A 21,180-nucleotide genomic window follows, 5' to 3' on the forward strand; every position below is an offset into this window, starting at 1 on the left:
AATTTACACTATCTTATAACATTCAGAATATGTTCTCTCATAGCTGAAAAACTAAAAATAGTAGACTATAACGACACAAATATACTACATAAATACGATTATAGTGAGATTAAATCACTTATCTAAAAAGTACAGAACTTAAAATTAAAAACATTTGTTTTTAACGCCAGAACTATCTATCGATATAATTATTCTGTATTTGAAATATCATCACTAAAAATTGAGGCAAATGATTATTTATAATTGAATAATATTAAAAGGAATTCAGAAATACATCAGTCAAATTTCCTGCATGATAGTTCATGTTAAAATATAAAAATACATAAATTATTAAAATATAATATCTATATTCACTAATTTACATGTATAGTCGCTGCAAGGGATCTTGTGAGGTCGTAAACCGAAACAGTAGTTATTGCTTTATTGGCCTAGGTAACTGATCCGTAGGACGACAGGGGTGTCGCGGCTTTAAAGTATACATGCCCACGTTACACCCCGGGGCCCCAAGACTTGATGTTTGCTACGCGGGTTTTTCCAAATTGGAAAAACCGAAAACTTTATAAAACGAAATAGTCTTATGGTAATCGATTCATGCATTACAGAATTATGTGTGAACATACATAAGAAGAAAAAAGTTATTGAAATATGAACATCCTAATTCTGATACCATACGGCCCTGAACGAAAAGTCTAGCTCTGTCCTTGGCTAAAAAGGTGTCAGATTACTAATTGCGGTCGACTTAAGTTGTAAAGATCGATGTCCGACCGACTTTACGACCTCACAAGATCCCTTCCAGCGACTATAAAATCATTTTATGTTATCTGTAAACAGTTCGTCAAATATTTGGAATATCGTTTAGAGTAGCTAGTTCGTCCTAACAAAATCGTCATCAATTGCATAATAACAATATTGTAGAAGTCTATACGAAAAATAAGGCAACGGGGATTCGAACCCACGATCCTCGGATCCACAGTCGACCGCTGTACCTACGCGACCAATCTCGTACTCTACGTTTCGTGTTCTTATTTGACCCCTTATTGTTGGGTATGGAAGCCGCGGACACTACAATATAATTAACAATAATAAAATATTTAATGTTTGTCGCAGGCCAAGCAATCAAGGATCTTGTAGTAGTCCATTTGGCCGGCGAGGCGAGCAAATTGGTCGTATTCGCAGACTCCGAAATTCGTGCCATTCCCCTTTACCACTGCGATGCGCCAGCAGCAACCACCTGCAAATCCTGCGTGGCTCTTCAGGATCCTCATTGCGCCTGGGACGCCACCAAGAACCTCTGCGTGGCCGTGTCGACGAAGCTCCACGATAGCGACGCAGACAAAACCTTGTTCCAGAACGTCACGAACGGGAGCCACAAGGGCTGCGGCTACGAGCCAGGTAATTATCATTAATGCAAACTCTTCTTATTAGAATACAGAATGCTCAGAATTGGTTTCTTTCGAAACTATGTATGAAACGTTATACGACACACACTTGTCGCTCCCTTGAATTCTCTTCTTTCGCTCTCCAAACTCTGACATAATAATCCCTTGAAAACAAATACCGTATTACAAACACTCGGCATCGTGATTTGTTCGTTTCGAACTTTCCGGAGTGAATGATTAATTTTATAAATTGCGTTGAATAAGTGTTATAGCAAACGTCATATATGATCCAAACAAGCATAGTTTAGTTATTTAATTAGCGTTTTCGCAATGTGTTATGTCTGGCCACGCCAAGCATTTGACTTCCAGGCCACGGGCATCTAGGCAAATATCTAAACAGTCTCAGTTTGTGGTTGATACACTATTTAGCTTCTTTATTTCACCGCCGAAGTGCGTAGCAGTCAGTTTACATGAGTTGTCATTAGGATCTGAACGTCCGCACTGTTGAACACAGCATTTTAGCTGCGCATAGTTGGAAAGCACCGAATTTTGCAGTGTGGTACACAGTGGTGTCGCCTTTGCACATTACTGGAAAGGACCTTCATGTACTGGCTGCTCATTTCGATTTCACATCTTTTTCAACTTCCTTGTAGTTTCTTATGGGGATCTTCTATTTTTCTATGATTACTCTTTAAGTCCTCCACTTTTTCATGTACTTGGCGTAATTCTTTTACTTTTTTGAAGTTTTTTATGGGGTTCTCACTTCTTTTTACAAAGATAATTTGCATAGTGAATGAGATTAAATCATTTTTATATTATACACGGTCTGTCTAAAAAGAAACCGAACTTTTGCTATTAAAAGAAAAAAGTACAAGTAAAGTTTTTACACACACGTTTATTTACTCAAAATAATCCCCCTCTGCGACAATATAGCGTGTAGATCACGTAATTAACATTTCGAAGGACCTTTGCAGGTCCTGTTTTGGTAGCCCGTTTAGTACGGCGGTTACAGCAGCCTGAATCTCCGAAATGTTACTATAATGTGTCCCTTTCATTGGAATTCTCAATTTTGGGAAAAGAAAATAATCGCAGGGAGACAGATCAGGCGAGTAGGGTGAATGATCCAAGGTAACAATGCCAATTCCAATGAAAGGGACACATTATAGCAACATTTCGGAGATTCAGACCGCTGTAACCGCCGTACTAAACGGGCTACCAAGACAGGAGCTGCAAAGGTCCTTCGAAATGTTAATTACGCGGTCTACACACTGTATTGGCGCAGAGGGAGATTATTTTGAGTGAATAAACGTATGTGTAAAAACTTTACTTGTACTTTTTTTTTTTTATAGCAAAACTTCGGTTTCTTTTTAGACAGACCGTGTATGTATTGTATAGTACTTTGTGTAGAGTTCCTGGTGCGCGAAGCAGCTTATAGCGCTGAACGTACTGAACATTGAACTGTAATAACAACCACAATTAACATCTTTCGAAGAAAAATATGTATGCATTTTTGGCATTTCGTGGCCAAACATGTTTTTCTACTCGTAAATCATCAACAGCTACCCATGTTGTGCCCTTACCCCGTACCATACTCGTGTAATGACCATCGGAAATACTTTTACCGTGGTGGAAAATCGCTGCCTTAAACTTATAACAGTGACCTCCCATTTGTATTTTAGTAGTAGGTACTGCTTTGATGCAGAAATTTTCTACTTTCGTTGTTCCACTACTATTGTGATCGAACAGAAGTAATTTCGCAATAAGAATTTGTTTGGAAGCAGTTATATTAACTTTCTTCATTATGTTTGAATATGAACTATCGCAATTATTGCAAGGACCTTTCAGATTTATCCATCCTGTGAAATTGTGTTTTATTATATCTTAAAATTAAATTAATTTTTCAAGATCTTGGGCAATACAAGGTGTACCACACAATTTGTAATTGATATAAATATTTGGTTTCTTTTAGCACAGAAGCCGGATGCTTAAATTAAATAAGGACGAGGTTCTTTTTAGAAATAAAAAAACAAGTTTCACCCTTCCTTTCGAAACTTTTATTTTGTTTTAGACCGTCTTAAATCTCTCCCTCTGACCGAGAGTCGAGAAAACGACTTCATTTTTTGCATGCAAGGTTGCCAACTGGCTAAATTCAAGCATGGGGTTAAATAGGTTTCTCTCAATTTTAACAGTACTGATATTACAATATATAGAAAAAGAAATCAGTTTCAGTCCTTTAAGTTTTCAAAAGTACGCAGAATGCATGACAGGAAGTCTTGTTGCAAGAAATTTAAATAATGAGAAAATGAGAAAATGAACAGAGATCCACTATTTCTAACGCATAATTTATTGCATTACAATAATATAGAAAAAAAGAGATAGTTTTAGTCCTTTAAGTTCAGAATAAAGTTCATAAGTACGCAGAACGCGTGGCAGAATGTCTTGTTGCAACAGATTTAAATGTCAAAGATGGAGTGAAAAAATGAACAACGAGGTCCACTATTTGTAACGTACAATTATTGGGCTGATCTTTACTCTGCTCTACTTTACTTTGCTCTACTTTACTTTCAAGGAACTCCAACATTTTTAGGACACCCTGTATATAGAAAATACAAAATGCATACAGTATGCAATAATATGCCAACGTATCGAAAGTCAAATTCATAAATAAATAATTGTATTACTAATGTATTAAAAATAAATTCCTATTTAGCTCTACTTTTTGTAGGTACGTTTGCAAACATTTTATTCTGCATAATGATCTGCAGTCTAGTAAGTAAGTAAATGAAGGTATCTTCAATTCGTTTCTTTGAAATATTACAGTTTAAGAAATTTTCGAAGTGGTTCGCTTCAGGCTTTAATCCTAAATCTACGACCATTGAGTTGTTGTAATACATGCGTGATGGAAATATATTTATTTGTTAGACGCAGTGCGTCGTCACGATGTATGAGTAATAGCATGGCTCATGTAAGAGAGTTTCGCGTGCGTTCTTGCTTGAATGGTAATAAAATCTCTGTGTATCTGGTATTATTATGTAAATCATTCGATTACCAAGCCACGATAAATATACAACCTCTTAAAACGAACTATAAGTGCAAATCTGGAGGGGTTGATGGGACTCATTAAAAGAGAGGAAAGTGTGCTAACATGCCTAGGAAAAGTTTCAGAGATATTCAGTATATTTTCTCAGCTAATAGGTGTTTTGTATCGCACTAAACAATGTAGAGCATAGGTTCCCAACCTTTCTTGGCCCACCGTCCCCTTTTTAACCGACTTCGAAAAGGAGGGGGTTACTCAATTCGACATGTATATTTTGCTTTTCAAACAATGATTATTAAAAAAATGAATATAATATTATTAGTGAGAAGGCTGATCTTGGTGTAACGACAATAATTTTTCGATATTTGGTGTCAGATTTGACATCAGCAATCTTAAATCGCCGCATTCCACTATTGACAGTCTGTTTCTTTTCTTTGTTGCTAAATTGTTGATTACACTGACATTTACAACATTTGTTGAACATTGAAGATATTTGTTAAAACATGCGTTCGAAGATTTTTAGTACACATTAATCAAATTTTTGGCGCGTTCTTGCGAGTATTGCCCAGGGGGCGGCAGTTGGTCCTCAACGCCCCCAAAATTTGTCTTCGACCAAAAGCGCCCCCTTAAATCTCTTCAACGCACACCGGTGGGCGGTACCGACGCCGCTGGGAACGTCTGATGTAGAGTATAAAAAATATTTGCCGCAGAAAATACTCAAGATAATGATTCGAATGTATACTTCTACATGTGACTTTTATAAAAGTTGAAAATATTTGAAACTGTCACACTAAAAAGATTAGAGGTACACTCTAAAGAAGTTAAATTTGTACTCAAAAATTGAAGTGTCGTTCGTTTTAATTCATTTTTCACAAACAGTTACGAAATGATTCATAGAGTCAATTTTTTTATTTGGCACGGTTATATTAGAAGAAAATATAGTTTTAAAAGTCCAGTAGATTCTGCATTTAGACAAGAAGATTTTGTTTATTCATGACGTTTTTCCTGACGTATAAACTGCACTTCTATCATTATATGAGCCATTTACTGCATAAATTGATTAACTCCACCAGTCACATAAAAATTATAACATTACTGATGATTATTTTTTTGGCTATTATTTCTTATTAATTTTATATATCGTTACATGAAAGCTACATCTGTATTTATGCATTCTACAATATTTATTTGAATTTATATTATAAAGGAAACTTTAAGAAACAATGTTCGTTATTTCATCCCATTTCTCAACATTTGTTTTATGGAGTTAGTCGATTTGTGCAATGAACGGTTCATATGATGCTCGTAATGTAATGAATCCCTTCGGTTTAAGCGTTTCTTTCAAGATTGTCATAATCATCAAGAGTTCTTACATTCAGAGTGATAACATGGACATTAATGTTACTGTAATTATGCCTTAATAATAATAGTTATAACCAAAATAACTAAGAATATATTATTCCGCTTTATATCATTCATTGTATACATTTTTTATTTTGAAAATCATTAGTGCACGAATAGGGAAAAATAAAGTCGAAGAAAGTTATTTTTACGTGGATAAATTTAATACACTTTTATCTTGACTGTTTACTAGAAGTGATTTGACTACTTTTGGTTAGAAGTTTGTTGAGCTGAAGTACTACAATTACTTCATTGGAACCAAAGGATTTAATGAAATGATAAGTCTATTTAGAACTCTCCACAAATTTTCTCATGTTTCCTACTGTTTGTGAATAATGGAAATGAAGACGAAAACTAGATTATTTTTTTAACTTTGATTGTCAGCCAGGCCAGACCAGACCGGACCCCAATTTAACGTGGGCTGACCACGTACGGGTGCAGGCCCTCGCTCCACTTCTGAATGCCTACTCCGTCCGGCGCACTTACTACTCTTTCAAATCTGCTCCGATTTGACAACGAAAACGTGATTCAAAAAATCCGATTTTTTGGGGATCTGTTAATGAAGCATTCGCGAGTCCGAATCCATGAACGGCGTTGACGTGGGGTTACTCATTCACCCTGCAGATGGGCCTGAAGTTGGAAGCAAGTTTTAAAAAAAAATCGACATTTTCGTATCTTATTGCTATTCACGCTGGAGAAAGACATCAAAACTGTGTCAGCCCGATGCCCTGGACTGTTGGACATGTGATCCATGCAACGAAACTACGTTCCAACCCTTACACTTGGGGTGGACCACTCCTACCTCTACCCCCTCCCTTCAGCTCCGGGGGCAGTTTTCGAAACGGGACCTTTTCGGCATTCATCCTTAACGTATCGAGAACAAACATAGTGAATTTCATCGCCCTCCGATGCGTAGAAGTGTTTTTTTACGAAGGGGGTTGAAAATTTGGAAACTGTTCCACCCCCCCCCCCCCCCCAAAGGGCGCCTATGGGGAGCACGGTATGGGTGATGGCATTTTTTGGATCAGGGGAGTCCAGAGAATGCATTGAGTCGAAAATCGAGACCGTCGTCCAAAAATTGTGGATTTTAGAGGGGGTGGGAGGTTGTGGGGGGGGGGGGGGTTGTCCGAGAGGGATTTCAAGTGGTGCATTTTGTAGAGGGCATAAAGGAGAGTCGCCCAAAGGTTTTTTTGAATTTTTCAACCCCTTCCATCATCCCTGACCTGTTTCAAAGAGGCGTTTTTCTACACCCTCACCTTTAGGGGGGTGAATTAACCCCTTCGCGTCAACCTTCGCCAATGCAACTTTACACACGCCTAGGGAACACTTCAAAAGTACTCCTCACGCAGTTTCATTTCAATCGGTTGAAAACTCCCACAGTTACGGCGGTTTGAAAAAGTGTCCCGCTAATTGTTTGCATTAGTGTAGTTATCCCCCGAAATTTGTACTGAACATAGTTTTCCTCTTAAGTATAGAACTGTATTTCACCAGGTCTCCATAATTCATTGCTTTTGAGACTGCAGCAGTTACCAACACTATGTTTTTATATATTTTTTTTAATTTCTCGGTCCTACTACTGTTTCTGTAAATACCATAAAACTTTGTCAGTTGCTGAAGAACGAGACAGAAAATTCCTGCAAGTATCGAGAGTCGAGCGACAATCGGGGTAACTGATTCACTAAGAAAGATTCCCTACTAATACATAATCTCCATTACCTATGGTGACTAAATATTACGTATTCAGTATTTCTCCAACTTTGTACGTTGCCAAGTTACCCTTCCACTTGTCAACACAGTGTGGCAAACAAAGTTCTCATGTAGTCATTGTGGTTGCATTTATTGAGGTTCTATTGTACTTTCAGCAAACCAAAAGTTCCCATTTAGGCAAATTACGGAAGAAAGTTCTGACGAAATTGGACTGCACTTTTGTTTGGTGGCACAAATATAACGGCTGCAAATACCATTATCCTCTGTGACAGTGGCTCTTAACCTTTCTCAGACCAAATTTTCTGATTTCAGTACATTTTTATCGAGCCTCACTCGCAAAGAGTTAACCTTTTCAAACTCGCAGCACAGTTTATTTAGGACACTAACAGCAAATTAATAATTTACTGATACATTAAAAAATTGTATGCATATATTTTCTATTGTATTTAATTTTATCTTCATTTGATTCAAAGTCACTCCCACTCTTTCTATTTTACATATTTATACACAAATTACTTTTTTTACGAAAATTAAGAGAAAGTCTGATGAAAATGAATTATAGGTGAATTTAAACGTAATAAAAGATAGAAGTAAATTATTATTATGTCTAGGGAGGTTTATATGTTATGTGTGCTGTAGTTAATGAACAAAATTAGATTAGTGTCACATTCATTATAGGAAAGTTCATTACGTTAAGAACTTTACAAAAATAAAATTCATTAGATTTAATGTAAAGTTTCAATATACGTAATTCAAAATAGAAGTTATAACATTTAGCAAGCCTTTGAACTGTTTACGTCTAAGTTAAATCTTATTTATTTTAAATTATCTTTCAATTTCTTAACGGCATCTAATTTGCTATGAACACATGTAAAAGATGATGCTTCAGTATACATAAACAAACAAAATCTGCAAAACATAAAACGAGAGATACGTTAGTTTGAAACAGCAGCGTGTATCTTTAATTTAATGCTATCCCAGCTGCTGGTACACGTATGTCCCAGTAAATTGTTTCATTCACGGAATTTTACATTTCACAATTGAAATATGTTTCTCCTGTCTCGTATCATTAATTAGCGTTTATTTTAATGGTGTTAATTTTTTAAATGCTTAACAAGTTCTATTGTTGAATTGTCAATTATTCAGCTGGTGAATGCAGAATGATGTACTAAGTAAGTAGTGCGATTTTTCGTGCATAATTTCATTTTCTTTCTAAGAAGTAAATACAATTCGATAAAAATTCTACAAAAAGTTGATCAAATCCTTTGCAGAAAGTATTCTTTTGAAAAATGTATTTTGTAAGTAACAAGACGATTATTTATTTATGTTTTTATACAATCTTTTAGAAGTGGGTCATGTATGTTCCAGCAGTTTTCTTTTTAATGAAAAGAAGGATATACACACTCGTACAAGAAAATAGGGAACACTTTATAAACGCTAAAAATTAGGCTATATTCCAATAGCTGTAAGTCGGTGAAAAATCATCGTAAAAATAAAATTAAAAAAGCGTTTTAAAGCTCGAAGTTTCAACTTTAATGTGCTATTATGCGATTTTTAAATTTCTATTGTTTTTTTGTTTTGTGTTTTAAAAAGTAACACGTCATTTTGTTCCTTAAAATCATGTATTTTTAACAACTTAAAAGTCAATGAAAAAATTTTACGAGTCTTTAATACTGTGCAATATAATAAAAAAAATTTTCTCGAAAAATTTAACTCAAGTTCTAGAAAGTACAACATATTATCTACAAAATGCTTTTTTAAAAACCTTTCTACGATTTTTTTTGACTGATTTGCACGATTTTGAAAGTTAACCCTTTTATTCTCTAAAGGTGACGTTTACCGCCGACATTAGAAAAACTGATTACAAATGACTTAAAAAAGAGCTCACGTATTAGTTTCAGTAGGAATGATAGTGATTTGGACCCACATTTAATTCTAGATGAGATAACGACAATTACAATAGATTCAATTTAATACATTTTTATAATAGCAGTCTACTGCAACATATACAGGGTGTCCACGCTAAAGTGTGACAAACGTATATTTCAATAACTATTGATGATACGAAAGAATTGTTGAAATGTAAATTGCAGGATACAATGGGCTCTATACTGTGGCGTAAACGAAATTTGTTTATATTATTAATTTAAAAGATATGATGGTGACAGTCCAATTTATATGAACTTCGACCATTGCCGCCACGATCGTACGCATGGAACACATAAGAAACAATAAGTTTCGTTTTTTAAATAAAACTGTATATTTTTGGGGAATCATGCTTGGGGGATAGTGCTTTTCAAGACGAATTCATTGTATTTACCCGATTTTTATTAGTTTTCAAGATAAAACGCTTCGAAATTTATTGATGTTCAGCGGAAAAGTCTCGTTTTGAATTACAAGTCATAAAAGCGGTCCTATTTTTGCGGTGTTTGACTCTGGCTGTTGAAACAGATAGCAAGGGTCTACGCTTGGAACGTCAGGCCCGAACAGTAAAAAAATATGGAAAGTATTGTTCATCACGGTCTAAGTTTGCCGCATTCTCAAACGTTTTGAAAATTGTCAAAAAGTAAGTACGAGACAGAAATCCGCTAGAAATGGGTTAAATAAGTTTAGCAGGAATCCATCGATATCTGGGTTAAGCCATCTCTTCCGATTAATCACCTTTGAGATCGATTTCCCATTAAGACTCGCTTTTGGCAACGCTCTTTGAAGGCCTATCGCCTTATGATTTCCATCGACAACTTTCGCCGCTGGTGGAACAGCAAAGCTCGTTAACGGAGTATCGAACGATACAAACCGATGCATAAATTCCAATTTATCCCCCGGAGCAGGCTGTACACCCCCGTGACGGTGTTGTACACCGTGTCGAATGTCATAAATCGATTCCAGGATACATTTACATCGGCGCGATAGCTGGGCTATCGCATCTACATACCCTTCGGCCACGTCTCTGGTTGCAAAAAGTGAATTGTGAGCGACGTGGTGTGCTATTCATCGGCTAAACACTGAACTACCACGGCAAAAATCCATTATCACGCGCGGAAGTCGTTTCGGGGCCGACATGGATCGAAAGAGGAAAGAAAAGGATCAAAATGCTTCGCGAAGCGTATCAAGTAGCCGTTATGCTCTCCTGGACGAGGAAACCACGTTTCTAAACAATCGTGATACACCGATGCGTCCCGGTATCAATATAAATTTCTTTTTAGGCAGCAATTGGACACTGTCAGTTTGGTTATGTGGTTAAGGAATAAAAGAACTGTTCACGCGCGTTTAGCACTATGTAAAGTAAATATTTATTCAATTAAAGATATATATTAATGAACTTTGACCATTGCCGCGATCGGACGCATGGAACACATAAAGCCGGCGACTGACTTGCAACAGAACATTGTAATGTAACGCGAGCATTCGCTTAAAGCCGGCGACTGACTTGCAACAGAACGCTGTAATGTAACTGCTCGGCACGAATTTTACGGTTCGACACCAACGTTACATTACAAGGTCCTTTTTGGAATCACGAATGCTCGCTTCGAACTCTCGACTGAATTCTCTCTCTCTCTCAATGCTTCCTACTCATTGTCCTACTCAGTTCAGTGAAAAGTAGTCGATCAAAGAGGTTCGTCAAAAAACCGACAGACCAGTAGAGCACGGTCGAGCGCGAACCGAGCGCAAGAACGGCTCGGTTCGTCCCTCGCTAGTACGTCCAAACTAAGCGAATGTTCGCGTTACATTACTATGTTCAGTTGCAAGTCAGCCGCCGGCTTAAGGGAGTATTCTGAATTAGGAGGTCTAAAAAAAAGCGGTTTTTCGTGAATTTTTTTAGGATGGAAAAAATTAATTAATTCTATCAAACCTTTTATCCTATTTTCATACATATTTGAGTAGTCTGTACAAATTTATTCAACAAGAAATATTCAAATTGAGTCGACTGTGACGCACATTTGTAGGCCACCTCACAATTCAAACCTCCTATCGGCGGGAAAGATGCAGCTCGTAATTTTGGTTTGACACAAAAGAAACAAAAGAAATTTTCATTTTCATACATTTTTCTTCTATATGAACTAAGAACAATCCGCAAAAATGGTGAAATGTGGAATTACTGCAAGTTTGAAAAAAAGAACGAATTCTTTGGGTGAAGAAAATCACTTTAACTTGATAAAAAAGTTGTTTAAAATTTTTTTGTATGAATTTCCTTAGTTCGCATAGAAGAAAAATGAATGAAAATGAAAATTTCTTTTGGTTTGTTTGTGTCAAACCAAAATTACGAGCTGCATCTTTCCCGCCGCTAGGAGGTTTGAATTGTGAGGTGGCCTACAAATGTGCGTCACAGTCGACTCAATTTGAATATTTCTTGTTGAAAAAATTTGTACAGACTACTCAAATATGTATGACAATAGGATAAAAAGTTCGATAGAATTAATTATTTTTTTCCATTCTAAAAAAATGGACGAAAAACCGCTTTTCTTAGACCTCCTAATTCAGAATACCCCCTTTTTGCGGACGATTTCTTTCGCAAATGTCCATCGATCCAGATGTATACAATAATCCCCGAAAGGAGTGACCATTAATTTTGTTACACTCTGTACAGTAAACGCGATAGAATTGCTAACCCAACCTAACCACATAGACTTCTTGAGTACAACTTTACTACACGAAATAGATTTTATCGATAGTCACTTAGTGGTGGTGAACATTTAAAACCAGCCATCCAACACGATACTGTATAATCTAAAACTCGTTGGGTTACAGAGATGCTTCAGTGACTACGATGTTAATTGCCATGGTAGTCATTCGAGCATTTCTGTGAAGCAATCCAATAATTACACAGGTTGTGGCATCGTTAGTTTCTACCAGTTGCGAAACCGAACGTCCTTTCAAAGAACATGTCGAGTGACAAATTGGGGAAAACCAATTAGGAAAACATTGTTTAATGAATGAAATTGGCATTCCAATTTAAAAGAAGAAATGCCCAAGTATCCTTGTTCCAACCCAATAATTGCAGGATGTGTCAAAGTTTGTTGTAAATTTACGAATGTCTCTTCCGAAAACAAACAAGCCAATATGACTAATGATGAATGAAGAAGCCCAATTAAAAAAATACTGTTTAAGCATTGAATATAGTATTTCAGTCTAACAGTTTCACAACACAACACACTTCATTTATTACACAACAAATCATGAATTTTATTGAAGGAATCATTGTTCAAGTAATAAATACAGATCGGTAAAAAGAAATACCCAAGTATCCCTACATCAACTCAATACTTTTCCAACAGACTATGCCACCATCTGTTTTCACCTATTGTTAGTTGCAACTTTTCAATCGTTTCTCTATGATAGGTCAAACATGAATGGATTTATTTTGTTCTCATACTCCAAAGAAATATTATTATTGTATATACAATCTTGACAGCATAGTGCATTTATCTAATAAAAGCTTCTATGTACTTTTAACTTGGATTTTCTTCAGTGCGAGAATATTAGTTGCAACCCTACTTCATGATCATTTTAAATATATGTTCTGATCATCATATAATTGTATTTATATTTCTGTTATTTTTTTACTTTGCCTCCTTTCATATTCAGGCTCGAAGAATAAACATTTAGTTCTATAAATATGTTACTTTTCAAAATTTAATTTATTATATCAAGTCGATGATAGATTATAACTGACGGATAGACATCTTGTTAAGAAAACTTGATATTTTCTTTAAACAGTAGATTTATTTTATGATCTCTAACTAATAAAGTAATATGTTTATCATTCATAAACTAAGGTCAAATGCTTCTTTATGGGACCAAGTGGCATCGATGGCCTACCAGGTAGAAGAACTTTTAATCCGATTGGTCCATCTGTCTCGGAGTATAAACTAGTACAATATTTTTCCGTTTTTTCGCAAGAATAAAAGAATCGCAGAATGTCTTGATAATGGGGCCACTTAAAGGGACATGCTCTACCAGATGGAAAAGGTTTCATCCCGATTGGTCAAGTCATCTCGGCGTAATCGGTGAACAAACAGTAAAAAAAAATAAAATAAAAAATATACATGTCAAATTGAGTAACCTACTCCTTTTTAAAGTCGGTTAAAAAATAGAAAATAAGTAGTTCAGTCTAAAATTGTTTTGCTTAAATACCGCCACCACTATCATAATTCGATCCGTAACGTTACACAGTAAATGTTAAATTTCATATTTAAATAAAGTTAATCTTCATTAATTTTCTCTATCGATGCATGCCATCGCGATAAAAACCATTCTCTCCGTGGCATATGCCTGCCTTTACCTTTAGACCATAATTTACAAGAAATAATGCATCCAATCATTTTCTTTTTCATACTTTACTCGCATATTGCGCAAAACCAGTTATCTATTGTTCATATTTTTTTGCTTCTCTCTCCTCACAAGTATTTCTTTCTTCACTTTTAACATATAGATAATCGCAAAATGATGCGAATAAGTCGAAAAAAGAAATAATGCCTTTAATCCTGTCCAATATGAATAATCAAGTGCGGTTCAACAAACAACTCGGCCATCGTGGAATTTTTATCACGTACACACGCGACCACTTCGTTAAGCTCGAAGATATTTTCGTCAGTGTGTTATAAAATTACCATATGATATAATGAATATATGAAATACTAGAATATATTTCCTTACGGATTGGAAAATAACTTAGCGTGATCTTAATATTATCTCAAACACTTCAAAATTAGATTTTTCTGCGTAGTATATCAATCCTCATACGCTAATATCATTAGTTACTTACTGCAATATAATAATTTCAATTATTTATTAACTCTGTTCTTTTTATGGGTAATTTGAATCATACTTGCCTGAGAAATTAATCGTTATTCTAATAGATTTTTAGAATTTTATTCGAAGAGTAGATAACGAATAAAACTAACGTAAAAAAACAATTTAAATTGCAATTTTAATAGGAATTTATTTGTGACGTTTATTTCATTAAACAATTCAATTGTTGATACAACAAAGACAGAATGATTTCTTGTTCGAATACAGATTAATATAACAGATGTATGAACAAATTGAACGTTTGTTTTTTAAATAAGTTTCTTACGATTTATTTTCATCTAGTATACAATCTTCTTACAAAAATTCAAACATGTTTATTCTATCTTTGATTTTAAACTTTGAGTTCTAATGTTCTAAATATACAGGTATAAATATGGTACTTGGTCATTGAACCAACTAATGGTTTGCATCGTTCATACATTTAAATTCTTATTTGTCCATCATGCAATATTTCATTTCATAATTCTAATTCTAATTCTATTTTTCATTTAATAAGCAATGAATGAACAATTGTGAGGGGTTTTTCAAAAAGTGGCTTTAGGATTTTGTATTGTATTATTAAAACACAGTATACATGATTTTATTTCACTTTGGTCATATATCTGTTACATTAATCCATAATGGTGTGACGATACTACTGTAACTGTTTCTTATGTCAGAAATTGAATTGTTTAATCGAATAATCGTCATAAATAAATTTCTTTACTTCGGTTTTATACGTCAAAGTGACTACCAGTGACAAGGGAAACCCTTGAAGAAACCCTTTACAGTGGGTGTAGAAAATATTCGTACACTGATCAATTTCTAAAAAAAACTATGTAAAATTGTAATTTATTAACTTATTTTTTATAAACAGTGACATTCTATATATTCTCAGAAATCTCTAGAACAGATAGAGTACAAACAAAAATAGCTATTTATATTAATTGCGAAATTAACAAAAAAAAAATTAATCGATGGAAATATTGAAGCAATAAGTATTCGCATAACTGTTTAATTTTAAAAACTTGATTAAAAAAAAAAAGAAATTTACATTAATTTATAAGTATACAATACTTTCTTCGTGGGATTTCCTTTTGATTTTATAATTATTGTAACTTTTCTAAGCATTAAATTAACTAAATTATTAGTTATTCGAAGTGAGATCTTTTTCCATTCCTCTATTAAAGCCATTTTTAAAAGTACTTTACTGGAAATTTGATGTTTCCTAATTCGTACGAAGCAATAAACTAATATGTTTACATTACAAACTCTACCCTAAATACTTCGTCATAAGAATCGTAGAAATACTTATTACTTCTATACTTTTACCCACTTTTCGCATTTTTTTTGTTAATTTCACAAATTATATTAACTAGTAAATGTTGTTTGGACTATATCTATCTTAGAGATCTCCGAGAATATGTAAAATATCATTGATTATAAAAAAAGAAGTTAAGAAACTATAATTTCATACAAAAGTTTTTTGGGAAATTGATCGGTGTAGGAATACATTCTACACCCACTGTATGTATTCCTTTCGTTATTCGAAATTTGTGTCTAGATGAGAATGTTGCCTATCTCAGTCTATAGTCTCCCAAGTGGTTCTTCTAAAGTACCCTCGTACAACAAAGTTTAGATAGGATTTGCAATGACGATGATCTTTTGGCACGGTGCGGAACCCCTTTCTTCTTAGAATGCTCGCGCTACCGCCTTTCTGAACCGTAGCCAAAGTGCAAAGGAAAGCCCTCTGAGCGGAAGTCGCGCTTTCATTTGCAACCGCAAATGGAGCAACCGCAAGTAACGCTACCCTCCACGGTGCGCAATTTCGATCGCTTGACCGCTAATGGATCGGATTTTTTTTTGCGACCGCTCTAGGAACGACCACAAACGACACGAGGCTCGATTTTTAGTTTTCACGCATCGAGTCGACGTGGGTCATCCGTGAGTCACACAATAACGGCCTGCAACAAAACGCTTCATGTTTCGGAACAACTTCCGTGCCGGAAATAGCCCAAACGATCGATAATTAGGGCTGCTGTTCACATTTTCTTTTTTATCGATGCAGAAGTCGTAACTGGCACATTGTCATTGCAGATCTATTTCTCCTGCTTGCACTCTACAATTTGAATTTCGTTAGCAAGAAATTGGCTGTAATAATGTTTATATCAGAGATTAAGCATGGTGACCCTTTTCTTCTACTTTTATCTTGAAATTTGATCTTTTCCAGTAAAATATTGGCTATAATATTTATATCAGTAATGGAGAATCTATAAAAAGAATCTCTTGTATCATATTTGGGTCTATTATGTGTCTTCTTTTTCGTTTCTGTGTTACACATTCTTAAAGGGGGTCTACTTTAATTATTCGCTACACAATTTCATCGATTTCATAAGACATGCTGGTATTGCCGTTTTACGTTACCTAAAAACTATGAAAAAATAATTTAAAAAATCTATTTGATCATTGTTTTTTTTTCACCTGTATGATAGATTAACGTATAGCTCAATGGGTATTGTTTTTTTTACGACATAAATGAAAAATACTTGTACATAAATCTTTGAATATAAATCATTCGGAAGTTTTAGTTTTCGATTTAATCCGTCAAATAATAACGTGCGTCGCATAGCCAATTATAAATAATATTTTTCATGCAACCAATTTTTTACGTAGAGTAACAGAGACTTCCGCGCATTAAACTTAACCGTATGTATTTTACAAAAATGCTTACTCGTCAAAGTTTCAAGGTTAACCCTTTGCGCTCGACGACTAACAACCAAATTCTAAGCACAAATTCATGGTTGAGAGTATTATATTTTAGTATTTTTAGTATTTATATTTAGTATTTTGTTTGCGTACCTTTGCATGTTGGATAACAAATGTTCTTTGATATTAGTTATGTATTTTGTATACAGAGTGTCCCAAAAATGTTGGAGGTCCTTGAAAGGGGTGGTTCGGGAAGTGATTTGAAACAACTTTTTCTGTATACTTCATACTGTATACTTCATCTTCGCTTCAATTGATTTCGCTGTAGGTATCATTTCTTTTTTCTTTGTTTATAGTCGTATCAACACTTAGGTCATTAGCAACTAACACATAATTTACAAGTTGAACCCGAGATTTGACATACACATGTTACATAGATACTAATTATCTGGTGCTGGTTCCCTAACGGTGTCGCAGCGATTGATTCCACTTATAATGTACATATAGCAGTTATATCCACTTATAATAAATCTTCGTATATTCCGATTTCTTTCAGAAATCTTAACGTTTGTTCTATCTTCTGTGGGTTACCTACTGTTTCTTCTAATGTCGCTCCTATGTTAAACGTTTTCCTTATTTCAGAAACATAGTCGCATTTTAGCATGATGTGTTCTACCGTTAAATCCTCGTTACATAGGTTACATGTGGGCGGGTAAAGATTTAAAAGATGGTAAGAATGGGTAAGTTTAGTGTGTCCAATTCGAAGTCGAGTAAGAATCACCTGGTCTCTACGGCCAAGCTTCTGCCAGGCTTCATGGTCGGGATATTTTTTGCGCACTGGATGGAGTTTAGTATGTCGCCCTGCTTCCATGTAGATATTCCATTCTTGACGCACTAAGTGTTTCATATATCTGTAGGTATCATTGTAATTTTAAATTCATTAAAACTTTAAGACTTTGAAAACAATAAAGACATTAAACACAAATTTCCACCACAGTTGTCTAATATGGTAAAGAAATCTTATTATTTCAAAGTTTGATTCAAAGTTTGCCATTTAACATTTTCTAAAACAATAGATAAAGAACTTGTGACTAAAGATGTCGTCTCCTACTCGTCTCTCGAGTACAAAAGGTCGATAGTGCATCCAACAATGAATAATTTTATGAGAATTTTGTATGGAAGGGAAACAATCTTAATTGCACATTTATCGAGTTCTGGGTTCGACGAACCTCCCCTCTCATTGTTGGTTCTAGGGTTAGTGATAAATATCGCAAGTTTTTATGTCGTACGGAACTGATTGTGAGACGATGTAAAACTCGCTCGTCGACGAAAGCAAGTTTGACCCACTACACTTTTATTGAGCGCATGAATTATCCACGAGACGAAATCGTATGAAAGGCCGGTTTCGCTGAAAACTTGGCGCTCTTACGCGGCCGTCGCGGAAGAAAGTTGCCTCTTAAGGTACTCAGCGGTACTACACATAACTTTGAGCGCAAAGAGCATCCTTTATATGTACACACATAGTATGTCGTACGCGTCGAGATATGAAAGTCGAATGGCGAGTCGTGACGTAACGAATCGCACTTGTTGCGAGCAAACAGCGTTATTAAATCCCCGCAAAACGGATTAACCGGCGTGATCTGTATTGCGTTCAGCCGCTAATTAATTTTAATCAGCCGTAATGGATTTTCGATGCTCAGTAGTCGCGAGCAGCTGCTAATTATTCGCGTGGAAAAAAATTGCCAACGGCCGCGGCCAGAATATCTTGCGAAAGCTGGAATTGTTCGCTGAAAACTTACGTTCCGTTCTCAATAGTCGAGACAATTAAAACCCCGACGAGTATGAGGATTGTTTATTAGCGACTCGATTGGCCCGTCTGGGGCAATTAGGATGACTAAAGGATCATAAAAACATATGAAACGAGCGAGGTTAGATCCGTATCGTGATCGGCTATAACGCGCGTTCCCCGTTCCGTGATTCTCTACAATTAATTAGCTGAAACATTGTACGATCTTGCTTCTCTTTTTATTTTTCATTAGCCTCGACGGAAAGATCTCGCGCATAGCAATTAACACGAGTCCACGCGTGTCTCGGAGATTAGGTTTCTTGAATATACACCGCTGTTCAAAAGTTTGAACAGACGCATAGCCTTGACATAGACAAATAACCTTGTCCAGAGTTCGAGTAATTTTTATTTTAATCTGTTTAGTACTTTTTGAACAATTTTTGCCTACTATTTTGAGAACCTGGTATAATTGGTAACGCATAAAATAAATATCTTATTCACGTGTTGAAGATACAGGAATCATTCTGTGTAATGGAATTAAAAAGTTTGTGAGATAAATTAGTTAACGAGTTTATATTTTAAATTTAAACAGAAACATTTAACTTGTATTATACAAAATTCTGTTAAAACTTTTACTTTTCGTCTAATAGAACATCTTGAAATATTTTGATGGATAACAATTGTATGGATAAGAACAATTGTATGAATAACAAATGGATAAGAATTGCTTAAAAAGTTACATTTCAATTGTTTAAATGAAACTTACTAAACATGTTTCATTCAAAACGGGAAAAGATCACCAATTGTTAGAGTTAAGATACATTTTTATTGAATGCGTTGCCAAATATTTTGTTTCCAATTCATCACACACAAATAATGCTGAATATTAAGTCATTCATTCTGTACATACTTAAAAAGTTAATTTCAATAATTGATATCATTGAATCCATAACTTTCTAAAAAATTCTTAAAACATATTTATATACTTTATTGTGGTATTATATATTATCATTTTCTTTTCTTGAACAAATACTCATCAGCCATTTTTATATCTATGTATATCTAAACTTATAAACTAAAAATTGTTATATTAATTATAATTTTAATAATTATAGCTCTGAAAATGGCTCAAAATCGAAAGTCGGTTGAAACATTGCAATTTTGATAATCGTGGCTCAACAGTGGTCATTATTAATCAAATATTTTGTTTATTCCTTAGGTCCAACTGTATATAATTATTACACTAAAGTGGCCCGAAAACAACGGTCGAAACGTTTAGAAAAGGAATTAAACTATGCTTGTATGGGGGCGAGTAAACAAGAAAGAACAAAATTCACGTTTTGGACCAATTTCTATCGTCCTGTTACATGAAAAATTTTGACAAAAATCAAAGATATTTCAGATAGCGAGTTACATGTTCCAGAATTTGTTCAGATTTTTCAATTCAAAATCTAAGCTGTGAAAAATAAAAAAACGGAAAAAAATTATGAAAAATGCCAATTTTGCATCGAAGGAATCTCAGAACTACGATTATATAATTACAGTAAGTGTGTATTATTGTTATTATTATCCTCAATTTTTTTCATAATTTTGGACGTGGTGCGCTGTGGTTGGAAAAATTGGTTTTTGATTTTTGGATTTATTTTTCACAGCTTGAATTTTGAATTGAAAAATCTGAAAAAATTCTGGTACATGTAACTTTCTAACTGAAATATCTCTGATTTTTTTCGAAACGTGATTTTTGTTTTTTCTTGTTTACTCCTCCATCAGTCGACATGGGACTTGAAACTTGGCACAGATTGGTCTTTTTTTATAACCTATCGAGTATATTATTGCAAATCGAAATCAGTCTAGGAGCACTTTTGACCCCTAATGCCAGCTGTACCCTTTCTTCAAAAACCATAGAGGATACAAATACTTATGGGACTGACTGTGCATATTTTCTTTAGTTTGTTATATAGAACGGAATATGTTTGTATTATAACGAGACTGCTGATGTTTATGCAAATTTATATCTTTCTATGCATAAATGAAGAACAAAAATTTAAATTAAAGTATGTTTTGGCATCTCGATGTTGTAACGTGTATTTTATTTGTTAAATTCTCTATATTTACATTTGTCATAAATTGCATAAGTAACCGCAGCCTAATTATGACTTAGGGGGATCATAAGCATTCTGTTCGTATTGATTAACCGTCTTGGCCATGATTCTCCTCTATAATAACAAAATATTAAATTCTATTATCCAATAAATGGGTCGTAATGTTCCTCGAAATATTTCTTTATTTCTTGTGTTATAGAACTGAATGTTTTTTATTAGGACCCAGAGAGAATCATAAGCATTCTATTCATAATAATTAAATGTTTTGAC

The 21,180-nt window shown here is 34.6% G+C and overlaps 1 protein-coding gene across 2 annotated transcripts in view; it reads left to right on the forward strand.

Moving 5' to 3' along the window:
- LOC128883172 (semaphorin-1A-like) overlaps positions 1-21,180 on the forward strand; it is a 38,235-nt gene that overhangs the window by 4,939 nt on the left and 12,116 nt on the right. For both annotated transcript variants that reach the window (XM_054135256.1, XM_054135264.1), the window contains exon 4: positions 1,108-1,392. In XM_054135256.1, the coding sequence (XP_053991231.1) occupies positions 1,108-1,392 (285 nt within the window). The remainder of the gene's footprint in view (positions 1-1,107; positions 1,393-21,180) is intronic.

This window comes from Hylaeus volcanicus, chromosome 1, assembly GCF_026283585.1.
Source record: "Hylaeus volcanicus isolate JK05 chromosome 1, UHH_iyHylVolc1.0_haploid, whole genome shotgun sequence".
Lineage (NCBI taxonomy): Eukaryota > Metazoa > Arthropoda > Insecta > Hymenoptera > Colletidae > Hylaeus > Hylaeus volcanicus.